Source organism: Schistocerca nitens, chromosome 3 (genome assembly GCF_023898315.1).
Source record: "Schistocerca nitens isolate TAMUIC-IGC-003100 chromosome 3, iqSchNite1.1, whole genome shotgun sequence".
NCBI lineage: Eukaryota > Metazoa > Arthropoda > Insecta > Orthoptera > Acrididae > Schistocerca > Schistocerca nitens.
Window position 1 is genome coordinate 382,263,827 of NC_064616.1, and position 13,755 is coordinate 382,277,581.

The 13,755-nt window shown below is 35.7% G+C and overlaps 1 protein-coding gene across 1 annotated transcript in view; it reads left to right on the top strand.

The window, feature by feature from the left end:
- LOC126249243 (liprin-alpha-1) overlaps window positions 1-13,342 on the top strand; it is a 401,613-nt gene extending 388,271 nt beyond the window's left edge. The window contains exon 26 of the mRNA XM_049950901.1: window positions 7,472-13,342. Within this exon, the coding sequence (XP_049806858.1) occupies window positions 7,472-7,558 (87 nt within the window). The 3' untranslated portion in view covers window positions 7,559-13,342. The remainder of the gene's footprint in view (window positions 1-7,471) is intronic.
- Window positions 13,343-13,755: the final 413 nt, after the last annotated feature.

The window sequence follows — 13,755 nt, forward strand, 5'->3', positions numbered from 1 at the left end:
AGAAAGATTCACAATACAAGAGAAAAAAGTGATGTGCATTACAATGCAGTGGCTCATTGTTTGTCAATTTTCTGTAATTTCTCATGTCAAATAAATGCTTTAATGTGTATACACAAAGGTTACTGTGTTATATGTTAGATCCCACCCTCCATTAATGTGATGAACTTATAACATCATAAAGATGTGCATTTGTTTGACGAATTTCACCTCACGTTTGCTGCACTATATCAGGAACTGAAAAGAGAAATAAAATTGCGATTACTCATAAACTATCCCTGACAGAAAAAAACCAAAAACAGTTTTCAATTCAGCACTCAAAATACAACTAGGATCACAATATTTTTTATCAGAAATAGAAAAAAAGGTTTTTCATCTTTTCTCACAATCACCAACTGTTCCTCTAACCTTTATGTCAGGGACAGGATTGTCTTTGTTTCATACAGCACAAACCTTGAATTTCATTTTCATATCAGTATCATTTGTCAAGTTCTCTGCAATGTCACAACCCAGAAAACTAAAATGTACACAACCCAGAAAACTTAAATGTACACAATTGTCAGGACTTATAGAATTCACACTGGTTATTTTCCAGCAAATGTCACTGAGTTTATTTTATTCATGCATTTTTAAAAATATATTAACGACATAAGGTATGAAACCAGATATTATTATCTGATTGTTTGTTATTCTTTGATCAGCTAATAAAAATGTTTTAAAGTGTCTCAAGATTGAGTGAGCTCCATTGGGATGCTTTAACTACCAACCAGTACATATTAACAGATCAGCATACACAGTGAGAAGCAGATTGCTTCCTTGTCACAACTCTCTGTTGGGTGATATATTCTTCATGTATTTTCCCTTTTTGTAATGGTATTTTTGTTCCACCATATCAAGTTTGGATGTAAAATACTAGATGATATGTTAGTCCTTTCCCTTGCATTATTAGCAAAATCAGAATCCTATTTACTCAATCGAAAACCCTGTTGTAGTGCAGAAAGGCCATATGTATTTCTTTGTTAATTTAGTGAAACTTCTGAATCACATATCACATACGAGAAGCATTAACAGTGAAGCCATGTTGGAGCTTTTGTTAAGTTATTTCATTCTGGGATGATATTTGGTAATGGGGGACAGTGACATAGCGTGGTTGGAAAGGTTGGGGAGACTGCAGTTACTATAGGGAGACAAAATAGTACAATAAACAATACTTTAAACAAATGAAACAAAATGCAAATAAAACAACAACAACTACTACTACTACCACTACCACCGCAACAAATAATAATAATAATAATAATAATAATAATAATAATAATAACTTGTTCAAGAAACGATGACAAATTGGTAGAACTCCAGCAGCAAGAGAAGAAGCACTTACATTTTCTTGTACACAAGTACAATGCACCTGTCTTTTCCTTCCACGAATAAGTCTATAACTCGGTTTACAAAGATCTGACCACTGGATAGCTCTCCAAGTAGTGACTATTCTATTGCTAACGTGCTCAAACACGACAGCTGTATGTTGGACATTGAATTCCTTAAATAATTCTTAACTCATTTAAGAGTACTCATGCTTCGTTCACTGCTTCCTGTAGTTGCTGGTAGGGTCAAAACTAAATGCAGGAACTTCGTTGTTTCTTCATAAACAGAATCTAAATCATTGTTGACAATGTACTTTAAGAGGATTCTTGGAGATAAGTGTTTTTTCTCAGCAGCGTATATGTTACACAGTTCATTTACAACTTGTTCTTGTTTGAAAAAAGGGTACTGTTCCAATAATTGAAGCAGTTTCAACTTTGGGAATTCTTTTTCATACATGGAATGATTCTTTTTCATAGTTCGGGAAACACTTTTTGTTCAAAAGTTCAACAAGCTGAATTTGGGGAAAGTCTTGAAACCTTCTTTCCATCTGAACAATTTGCAAATACAGTATCTCGTAAGTTAGTGACCTGAGAGATGTCTTTTGACTGTCACAGAATGATAAGCTGCCATTCAAACACAAGCTGCATTTAATGCATTCATCAACGAATGTTTCCATTCTTAACTGTCGTAAGTTTCTCAAAACAGTTCTTATTTCATCATGGCAAGCAGTTATACTGACATATTTTGACTGAATAACATTAAAGAGATGGTCAACATAAACAAAGCACCCACTGTAGAACAAAGCAAGTAGACAAACGTAGGATCATCCATCTGTCTTTTCATTCCCAAAGCACAGCTCAAAGATTCTGGGTCCCACTGAGAGTCTGTATCATCAAATATATAATTAAAAACACTATATAGTCCTGAGAAATGACTAGATGTTGAAACTGGCCTGGAACGAAAGTTCCAGCGAGTGTTGCTTGCATGTGGCAGTTTAAATCCTGTCTCAGTTAGCAATACAGTTCGTTTTGATGATTTGCTGAAAAACGAATGGAATGCAGTAAGATCACTTACAAACATGCATACTTGTCGTATGATTTTGGAGGCATGTAACAGTACCACATTCAGTTGGTGTGCGTAAAAATGAAGAAACAGCGCATAGGGACAGAACTGTTTCACCAATTGTTGTAGTCCTCTTTCTCTGCCCACCATTACTGAAGCGTCATCATATGTTTGACTAACCACTTTTCCTTTCACGTTCCATTCTTTCAATACTGCATGAACAATATTTGACAAACCTTCAGCAGTTTCATCCCCAGAAACATCTTAAGATCCAACGAATCTTTCCTCAATTTTGTCTGCAATACAGTACCTGAATATTATACTCATTTGACTCTTACATGATACGTCTAATGTTTCATCAGCCTGAATCGAAATGAAATTGCACTCCTTAATTTCAGATTTTATTTTCTCATTAACTGCCAGAGTTATCATTTCTATTACATCATTATGTATATCTGAAGACGTTCCTTTAAAGGTTGAGGATGATGACAGATGGTCTCGGATTAACTGCTCTCCTTGAGCTAGTAAATCCAACAATTCCAGATAGTTACCTTTGTTGCTGGAGGATTCGTCTTCTCGATGGCTGCGAAAGGCTAGTTCTTGTTTACAAAGAAATACAATTGCCTGAATAAGACGAGCCAGTCTTGCTGCCCGTGTTGCTGCCGAATGACCGTTCTCTCTTAAGCACTCACTCTTAACAAGGCAGCTACTGCGCAACCACAACCGGAAGTTGCGCAATCCTTATCTCCAACTTGATTTTCCAGCAACACGAGCTAAGTAAATATATATAGCGGTGCCGGAGGCGCACAGCCAGTGAAAAACTCTAAGTCCAACTACAAGAGTAAAATGCCCACCCACCAACCCCACACCAAAACCACCCTACATATACTTCTTTAAGCACTTATTAACACTGTGTATTCACATCGCACACACAGTGTATAATAGATAAGAAAATGACACGCAAAGATAAGAAATATTCTAACACAATTAAAAAAACAAGAAACCCACCCACCAACCCCACACCAAAACCACCCTATACACATTCTTTAAGTACTTATGTATCTACTGTGCACACAGGGCACCCAGAGTGCATCCCAGAGTGCCCCAGAGAGCTACAACACTAAGAAGAATCGCTTCTCGGCTTTTGGCAAGATCAATGTGTAGTATTATTTATTTATACTGCTGGATGCAACTTGTTGGTTGTATTTTATCGCTGTCAGATGAGCGGCTTCAGAAAGGGCGTGCTCAGTTCTACTTTTTCCCAATAACTGAAATGATTCTTTGTTCTGCAGGTGACGTTTTGATGGCTGATGTTTTTGTGTTTTCCTGTCAAAGTTCTTTATTGTACAAATGCCCTCTTTGCATCATTCCTTTTCACCACCAAACAGAAGACATATATAACAATATAATCTGTTATTAACTGCATTTGCAGTCAGTAAAGCATACTTTTCGTACCAGGCTGTCTGAAAAGTGCGTTTTTATTTGGCTTCACTTAAAACTGCCCTGAGTATAGGAGTAGGTCGTTTGTCCTTCAATTCGCACTTTTTTTCGTACGTTAATGTAGAAAAAGGCGTTTTCAATAAAAATTCTATAAGGTGTACAGTTGCTGGCTCACTCATGTTGGCGACACAACGAAAATATGCACTAAACTCACCCAAGAATGGCTATGAACACAAACCGCGCGACTGTTCACTTCCGTGTTAAAAGCCAGCATAGGAGCGACAGAGACTAGTCTCGATACCTGCTAGCAAGTGCAGCGCACCGGCCTTTGGGGAAGTGGAGGGGAGCCGAGAACACTCAGGCGCACACAGCCAGGTAAGGGAAGGGAGGCAGAGACTGAGAGCAGTCGAGTCTCAAGCAGGCAGATACACCAATACTCATGAGTGCGGCGGCACGGGCTACAAAACTGATGTCTTCCCACATTTAGTGCTCTTAGTAGAAAGTTCTTTATATTTTTATTATTAATTACTATTGCATCTTTTTTAAGCATGAATACATGGGAGACGAAGTCTCAAAGTCTCGCCTCACGCTACGCCACTGATGAGGGAGGTGTTTCTTTGCAGCCAGTTCATGGGGGTGGTTGGGGAATCAGAGGCCTGTACAAATAATTGTACACTGAAATGAGGAATCCTACCTCTCCCAAAGTGGTTTCTGCCACCAAATCAATCTATAAAGTGTATTGGTCCATTCTTATGCCAGTCCAACTTCCAAACCTTTGCCACATAGTTCAAACACATTTGGAAGTCTAGGTGCAAGACTTGTCCATTGCATCCACACGCTACATCCTATTCCTGTCCTATCAGTAGTGTGTCCTCTCCATCAGAAGCAGAACCATATGTGAAAGTGGTCTTGTCATATACTACATGTACTTTAATTGCTGTACAGCCTTTTCAAGGGAGCATGCCACTGAACATCAAAGCTCTACTTCAATGACTGCTTCACATACACATTGTTTCCCACCCCCTCAAGCTTCTCTGAATTGCATAGATTGGAAACGGCCTGACAACACTTTTTCAGTTTCACAATCATCCTGGCCAACATTCACTGTCAGTAAACTGACATTTTTTAACCTATAATTTTTGGCTTTCTTAAATTTGACAGTTTTTAACAAACTCCACACATTCCAACTGTCATAAAAAACTGCATTTGTTTTCAGTAAGAAATTCCCTTGATAACTATCATAAAATTAGTAGTCACCTCTAATCCTCCTCCTACTGGTTCGTGAGTTTGAAGCACAGTCAGTAAATTAATCATTATTGTGACTCAGCTTAGTATTTTGCTCAGGGTTGCCTTGAACATGTAGAACAGATGCTGTGTTACAGTGGTTCAAAGTATTCCGTGTGTGATGGGCGGTATTGCTGACCGAGAAGTACTTATTCCCAGAATTTCTCCCCTTCCAAGTTTCTGGTTACGTCTGCTTCTTGACATTCAGCAGTGAGGTGCTGGCAGTAAGTCTACACTGTCTCTTTACTTCTCATCCCTGTTTGCGTAGATTGCCAGGCAGAATCGCATTCCATTCCATGTATGATTATGCAAATTTTGTAGTAACAAGATAACTGCAAGAGCAGTGTAACTGTTATAGTTGCATAAGGTTTCTTTGATGTCCTGTGTCTTTGTATGATGATAATAATAATTTGTATAAGTAGTAATGATCCAACAAGGAGTGACAATATGTGCTGCATTTTGGTTGCACAGACATTGCCTTGAAATATCTCTCCTGATGTAGCTCTGATCCCAAGTTACTCACTGTACACAGGGCTGCTTTCTGAACTTCATCAGTGCAATGTCCCTACGTGGTAGAAAATTTGTTGTTAAATGATGTGCATGATTAATATTTCCGGTGTGTTGGGAGTGACTCAAATCATCAAAGATTGTGACAGTGTGTAAAAGATTGTATATGATAATGCCGACAATACCAAAAGTGAGGGCAAAGCTGAAAGCTGAAGGGCAGACTGTCACAGATCATAACTAAGACTAAGAAAATAAGTGGTGGAAAAATCTGTGTGCATTTGTATGTTCTGAACTACGTGTCAGGCAGCTGCAGTTGTCGAATGACTGGTGATCCAAAACATTTTTTTTTTTTTTTTTTTTAATTCAAGGAGGATGGCAGACTGCTAGCTTGTGGAAAACTCCATCTGGCTTACTGAACTGTCCAACACATTGTTCACAACCATTGATTTAGATTACATGTGAATATCACACTGTCTTCCATAAGAAGTAAATTGTCATGTGGTAATAATGCAGCACAGTCAAAGATTCATCATTGTTGTCATTACAGTCATTCATATATATATATATATATATATATATATATATATATATATATATATATATATATATATATATACACACGCGCTGGCAGGTCGATAGACACACAAACAAACACAAATATACACACAAAATTCAAACTTTCGCAACAAACTGTTGCCTCGTCAGGAAAGAGGGAAGGAGAGGGAAAGACGAAAGGATGTGGGTTTTAAGGGAGAGGGTAAGGAGTCATTCCAATCCCGGGAGTGGAAAAGCTTATATTTTTTCCACGTGGAATCTTTCCCTCTGTTATATATATATAAATGATAGGTTATAATAGAGGGAAACATTCCACGTAGGAAAAATATATCTAAAAACAAAGATGATGTGACTTACCAAATGAAAGTGCTGGCAGGTCGACAGACACACAAACGAACACAAACATACACACAAAATTCAAGCTTTCGCAACAAACTGTTGCCTCATCAGGAAAGAGGGAAGGAGAGGGAAAGACGAAAGGATGTGGGTTTTAAGGGAGAAGGTAAGGAGTCATTCCAATCCCGGGAGCGGAAAGACCTACCTTAGGGGGAAAAAAGGACGGGTATACACTCGCGCGCACACACACACATATCCCTGTATATGTGTGGATGGATATGTGTGTGTGTGCGAGTGTATACCCGTCCTTTTTTCCCCCTAAGGTAGGTCTTTCCGCTCCCGGGATTGGAATGACTCCTTACCTTCTCCCTTAAAACCCACATCCTTTCGTCTTTCCCTCTCCTTCCCTCTTTCCTGATGAGGCAACAGTTTGTTGCGAAAGCTTGAATTTTGTGTGTATGTTTGTGTTCGTTTGTGTGTCTGTCGACCTGCCAGCACTTTCATTCGGTAAGTCACATCATCTTTGTTTTTATATATATATATATATATATATATATGTCAGTAGTGGCCATATAAACTAACAAATTTCTTCATTTCTTGTTTGTACAACTGTGTGTTACAAGTACTGTATTCCAGTCTGATATGTTGGAAATTCTTGAAAGCTTAATACTTGACATGAACATGTAGTCTTATTAAAAAAGTGTTTATCAGAGCTAGTTTATTGGCAGCTGTAGCTGCTACTATTTACAAATACCCATGAATAATGATAGGCCATTGTGGATTGAAAAAGGACATTTGCTTACTTCACAATAACACTTCACAAACATCAAGTTTGAACAAAATGAATAAATATGTTTGCCTTTTGACACTTGTTAGTCAGTAAATTGTATATGATTCTTAAAATGTTTCTTAAATTTCCTTGCAGGCACGGCAGATGCTCGAGATGGAGTTCAACAACTTATTGTCGGTAGCAACAGAACGCCGAATTGAATCTGAGTTACCCAAATCTTGATATTACACTACAAGACACCCACACACATAAATTGCTGTGGACATTGCTTGACTGTGTGTGGCTGTGTTATTTGCCAGATTGTTAAGAAATGTACTGAGTGACTTGCTTGCATCGTGTCCATATGTTTGGTTCTGCTTCCAGAAGATCACATAACCCTACAAGATGTACATTTCTGAGTCATTGTATTGACAAGATACTGTATAACTGATATTTTATTTAAAATGTACACAACTACATCAAGTCTAAAATTATCAGTAACATGGTAGGAGTTGATGTTTTATAAGACACTGTAAACTAGAGTTTGTTTTAAGATATAAAAATATGTCCAAGCAATTGGACTTATCTTAAGCAAATGTTTAATGACCGGTCACTGTGACTGGAGTATAATGAGCTGTAGTACCTTTGCTGCTGCAGCTTACAAAATTTGTATAATATTTGGTAGAATTTCCATGGACAAACTCTGTTCTTTTCTAATAAAATGTGTGTAGAGTTTTGAAGCGTCAGTTGATAAGTCAGACAGTGATATTGTAACTCTTTTATTGCATTTTGAATGTTAGGTATTTCTTGAACTTCAAAAACTAAATCATCAGCAGAACTGAATCTCATTATTAACTCATTTATCTGTGTTGTACAAAGTGTTAAAAAGGAAAAACCAGTCGATTCTCAGAACTGTTAAAGAGTGTAGTGTTACTGTCGAATCATCAGAAATGCCCACTATGAATCCTATGCTACCTCCATCCTTGTCGAGAGATGAAGTTTTTAAGTTTTGTTTATGACATTTATTAAAAAAAAAAAAAAAATCTAGTGTTATGTTTCGTCGACGACAGAGAGCTTTAAGAGTAATATTAAGTATTGTAAATGCATTATTACGCGAGCCAGTGCCATCGGAGAGACACAGGTGCGGATAAAGTCAGTATTTCCGCTTATTGTATTGTGTATTATTATATTAATAAGTGATGTGTAATGTTTCCTGAATATTTAAATCATTACTTTGTCATTTCCGGTAGTTGTTGAAACTGTTCAGTGTCATCACATCATTACTGATTATCAGAAAGAGGTGCTCTGTTGCTCAGAAAGCATTCAGTTATGTAGAAGATGGTGGCAGATGACATGTTGAAATTCATAGAAGTTTATGAGCCTAGGTAATTGTACAAAATGAAGATTATTTCAAAGAATTGTATTGCATGAATTGATATTTGATTCTAGTTAAATGAAAAGGTTACCAAAGTTGTTGGAAGTTGTATAAATAGTGTGTACAAATATGTTGGAAAATTTGCTGTATGAGAATGTATATCAGACACTGTGTATCCATTGTCTCCAGTATTATTTTATACTCATAATTTCCTGAAGTGAAGTATTGGAACTGGTGATATGGCCTTTTCTCTAATATTTCATTGGCTATAATAAATCTTTCTTGCTACATTGTCATTAGATACGTTCCTTAGTCTAAATACTAAAGAAGGACCAATGAAATAAATCCTACAGTTGTAAAAAAAACTCTCACATAAGTAACTGTCAATAATGTAAGTGAAACCACAAGATACTGTAATAGCTCTGATTTTGTATAGAATGTTGCCACATGTTGCTTACTTGCTTAAATAATGTGGATGTTTTTAATAGGTGCTGGCCTAATAAATAAATGGTGCAGTGAACAGAAACATATTGAACTGTAAACACACTGGAAAGATTGTATACATAAAACCCAGTCTGTGTCTTTGTGCATTGTCTGTCTAAATGCTTTGTGAAAGTATATCTACTGCTGCAAATGTCCCCCATCTCCACACATAACAGCAGTTTCTTGTTCCAGCAGTAATTACTTTTAAGTGTTTGTACATTTCTGATAATAGTGCATATAATTAGTAAGCACAGAAACTATTGTATCATAATACAAAGTAAATTAAAAAAGCCTCTCTTTTCAGTTGAATTTTAAGGACAACATTTGTGCAACTTGTAGGTAATTTTTTAAATTTTTTTACAATTTCTTTATGTTTGGAATTTATATTTTATGTAAGTCTACAGTTTCACATCAGAACACAGCTTCACAGCTATAATGTTTTTATTTTATTTTCCTTTTCATGTTATTTATTTCAAGGAAACACTGCAAGGATAGATTATTGTGGGGATGCTTTTAAGGTTAATAAGTAGTACATTTCTGTGGCAACAAGAGTCTTTGTATATGCTGAGAAAATTAATTCTTCAATTCATTTTTGAAAAAGGGTGCTGTGTTCTGAGAAAAATTGATGAACTTCTGTTAGTGGTTTGTAATTATGAATATTTCACCATGTGACTTGTGAAGCATTCGGTGAAGTATTCTGGCTTCACAGTGCCATAAAGAATCACTGTAATTGAAAATCACTGACAGTATAATGTTTATTTGTCCATTTGTTGCAGGAACTGGTGTCATTCCAATCAAACAATTCCATCCATTTAGCTGAACTGTTCTTTAAAGATTGTGTGTTTTTATGTATGTTACACCATATTTAATTGTCGACTTTCTTCTATCATTTTCGACTTTTGTCTTAGATTTTTTTCCTTTTTAGTACATGTTTCTTCCATGTTAGTGATTGCCATTGCCATTTTAGGTTCAAGAGTATCCTATTTGACTTGGCTGATGTGTGAAACATGCTGTGGAGGTGTGTTTGTGTGGTTTTCCCCTCCCACATTTACCTGTCGTAATACAGTGAAGAACATATCCCTGTTTACCATAAATGAAAGGCCACTAGTGCATGGTGATGGTACTGGATGAATAATGAAGGCTATGCTTGCAAATTAATTTTGTTATGGGGAAGCATCAGCATTGTAGACAATTTATTCCATCCAAACAGTTCATTACAAAGTACAAAAGATAGATCACCATTAATTTCAGAGGAAAAATGTCCTGAAAGATGCGTAAAAGTCTTAATTGCGAGCAGCTGGTATTCTCTCTCTTAAATTATTTTTCATAATTATCAGACTCGAGATTATATATATTCATTGAATGAAGTATATTTTTACAGTTGACTGATGGGGGATGATATAGGTTTATAAAGTTAATTCTGCCTTTTTTCAGTGTGTCCAAGACTGATGTGTTTAGCATGAATGTTTTGAAAACTACTTTCTGCTCTTAATCAGAACATGTAGACAAATTAGGTTTACTCGAGATTTATCTTATATGTTGCTTACATGCATTTTGCGTAACTTTGTGGCTAAGAGTAAAATAGACTTGCATGTTGTTGCCTAAGATATTTCTATAATGTTTATTGTAAAGTCACTCCATTATTTAACAATTGTTAATTTGTGTTCAGTACTGTTATAAGTTACCATTTTGACCATCAGTACCATTCTCCAATACATTAAGTAGCTGTTCAAGAGAGTTGCTCTACATCACATTTAGTAATTACACTATACATGAATCTGACTGTACTGCACTCACAGAAAAGAAATGAAGGTCACAGTAAGACAGACATACATTCTTCAAAATTAATATGTAATATCAGGCTTCCACAATAACATGTTTCTTCCTAATGAGCAAAAGAAATGAAGAAACATCAAAGCCTTGCCAGATGCCAAGGGGATTATCATGACACTAAAAGCACGATCCCAAGAAAGAATGATAATCTTATTGCCCCCTCCATGCTTCTCTCTCTCTCTCTCTCTCTCTCTCTCTCTCTCTCTCTCTCTCTCGTCTACATCTTGCATTCTTTATCATTTGGTGATAACCTCTGCCACAGACTATGTGAATTGCCTGATTCATCTCTCTGTATATAATCTACGAAATCTGTGGTTCTAGCATCTTAGGATTTTTTGTTTCATTTGTTCTACCATGACCTTCAGTTCTTTCTGATTGTTGCAGCCTTCTTGATTACTTTTATGTATATCTGTGGCTTTCATTTTTTATTTAATTATTAACTTCCTTTACAATTTCACCTACAAATTTAAGTTATTTATTGAACTACTGTAAATAGTACTTCTTGTAAAGAACTTCATTTATTGTTTACACGTCAAACAAATACATAAGATAGCTTATGTATTTATCAGTGAATCGACTTAACAAGAAATTAAGTTGACTGATGTGTTGATCAAAGGTGCATTTATTAATTTTACACACAGTAACTGTTTTGATATATTCTGTGGTTTATTTATGTTCAGTGTACAGCTTCTTTGTGGTTATGTCACTGCATTACAAATGTTGATGCTGATTGTGATTTTGGTAGAACTTACATTCTCTTTCAAATCACTAAAATTGAGTAACATATGTTGGTGGTATGTTATTTCAGCTTGTCAGCTGTTTACTATTTATCATAGCTGGATGGAAATGTACTTGTAAACATGTATATGGGGACAACTTAATATGCCATGTACCTACTGAAGCCCCTCCAGTAAATGACATAGTGATAGTAAATGAAATAAGGGTATTACGAAGTGATATTTATGAGTCATATTTTTTTCCCAAGGAAACAAAAACTTTGAAGCACATATGTCTTCAAAATTCTTGTTTACTCCTAAGAAGAGTCATTTATTGCTTTAAATAAGATTATTTCAATGTACTTCACAGTTAGCACCAAAATAAAATTGTTTGATTAATTGTATTTAAAACTTCTTGGGGGATGTCACTAACTGTGGCCACCAGATTAATGGTTGATTGCTTTATGGTTTATGCATACTTTTGTTTTTGGGAACTGTTGGAGAGGCTGGAATACATGTTTCTAATTTTACCACTTACCATATTTGCAAGTCTTGATGTAAAAATTACGTTCAGCATGATAACCATTGACTGTTTAGCTGTGGAATCACATTGCAAATGTAGTGTAGCATTAAAAAGATAGTAGAAATTCTGAGCTGAAAATTTTGTCCTTACAGCAGGCTGTCATTGTTAGATGCGTGTTCACCATTTATAATTGTGCAGGGTTGGTTGTTGTTGTTTTATAAGTTATTTTGAAGTGTGCAGCTTTTATTTTTAACAACAGTACATTTTCAGCTCTTCTTTATTCATAGGGTAGAATTCAGAGTACATCTCCAACATGAAAGTTATGCTAGGTATAATAAAGAGAAAGAAAGCAAAGAGACAAGCTCTGAAAAACCAATTTCACTCTGGATATTCTACAATATTATGTAATAATAAATATTTTCATCAGGCATTGCATGAAGAGAGTGTAAAAGCTACTGCAGTTATCAGTGTGAGAATAATGTTTTTGGCATATTAAGAAATATATGCTAGAAATATTTCAGCGTCAATAAAAAATTACTCTCAAAATGTTGAGAATGAAATTAACAGTGCAAGAAAAGCTCACATTCCACTGCTCTTGAAATTTTCTGTATTTAAAGAGGAAACTAACATTTTACTAAAGACACATGGCAAGCAGTAGTTTTTTGTGTAAAAGTTAATGCTTTATTGTGCTTCTTTCCAGAATTTCTGTATGCCTTTCGTCATAAAAATAAAAAAATAAAAAAGTGAGCATATGTAAGTGTAAAACATTTTATCAGATGTGGAAAAATATTCTTTGGTTGGAAAATCACGTTAAATGAAGCAGCATTTCCCATAACTAAAATAAATTGTTTTGGAACTTAGTTAACTAGGCATGGAAATACATTTTATGTATTGTACAGTGTTCGGAGTGAAGAGTGCTGTGTACTGAGTAAGGCAATGAATAAACTTAACTATAGAAAACTGATTTGAAAGTTTTATTTCCAGTGCAGAATGTGACTATCTTGTTATTTACTGTTATTTGTCACAAGTCAAACATGTTATACATCTAAACATAGTGAAATATGTAAATAAAGTTCTTCACAGACTTTATTCTCACATTTCTGACTGTTTGTACTTGATCATGAGTTACACCCGAGTACTTCAATGTAATGTAGACCTATGAAGGTGACTTGGGAGAAGGGAGGGGGGAGAGGTTGAGACAATGAATGTGTACTGGGAACGTATCTTGACAGCCTAATGCTTTCCATTTATGTTTATTTTGACACATTGTGATTAAATTGGTCATCATATCTCTATATTGGCTGAATGAATTTATTTCTAGTTTTTAGATTTATGAAACACTGAGCTACATATTTGTGCTTTATTTCCTGCATTCACATTTACAGCAAGCATTTCATGCAAGAAAACTATATATTTTCAGCTACCCTCTTCTTCAGCATCTGGGTTATAATTCGCCAACAGATGTTCCTAGTGCAAGCGCGCGCGTGTGTGTGTGTGTGTGTGTGTGTGT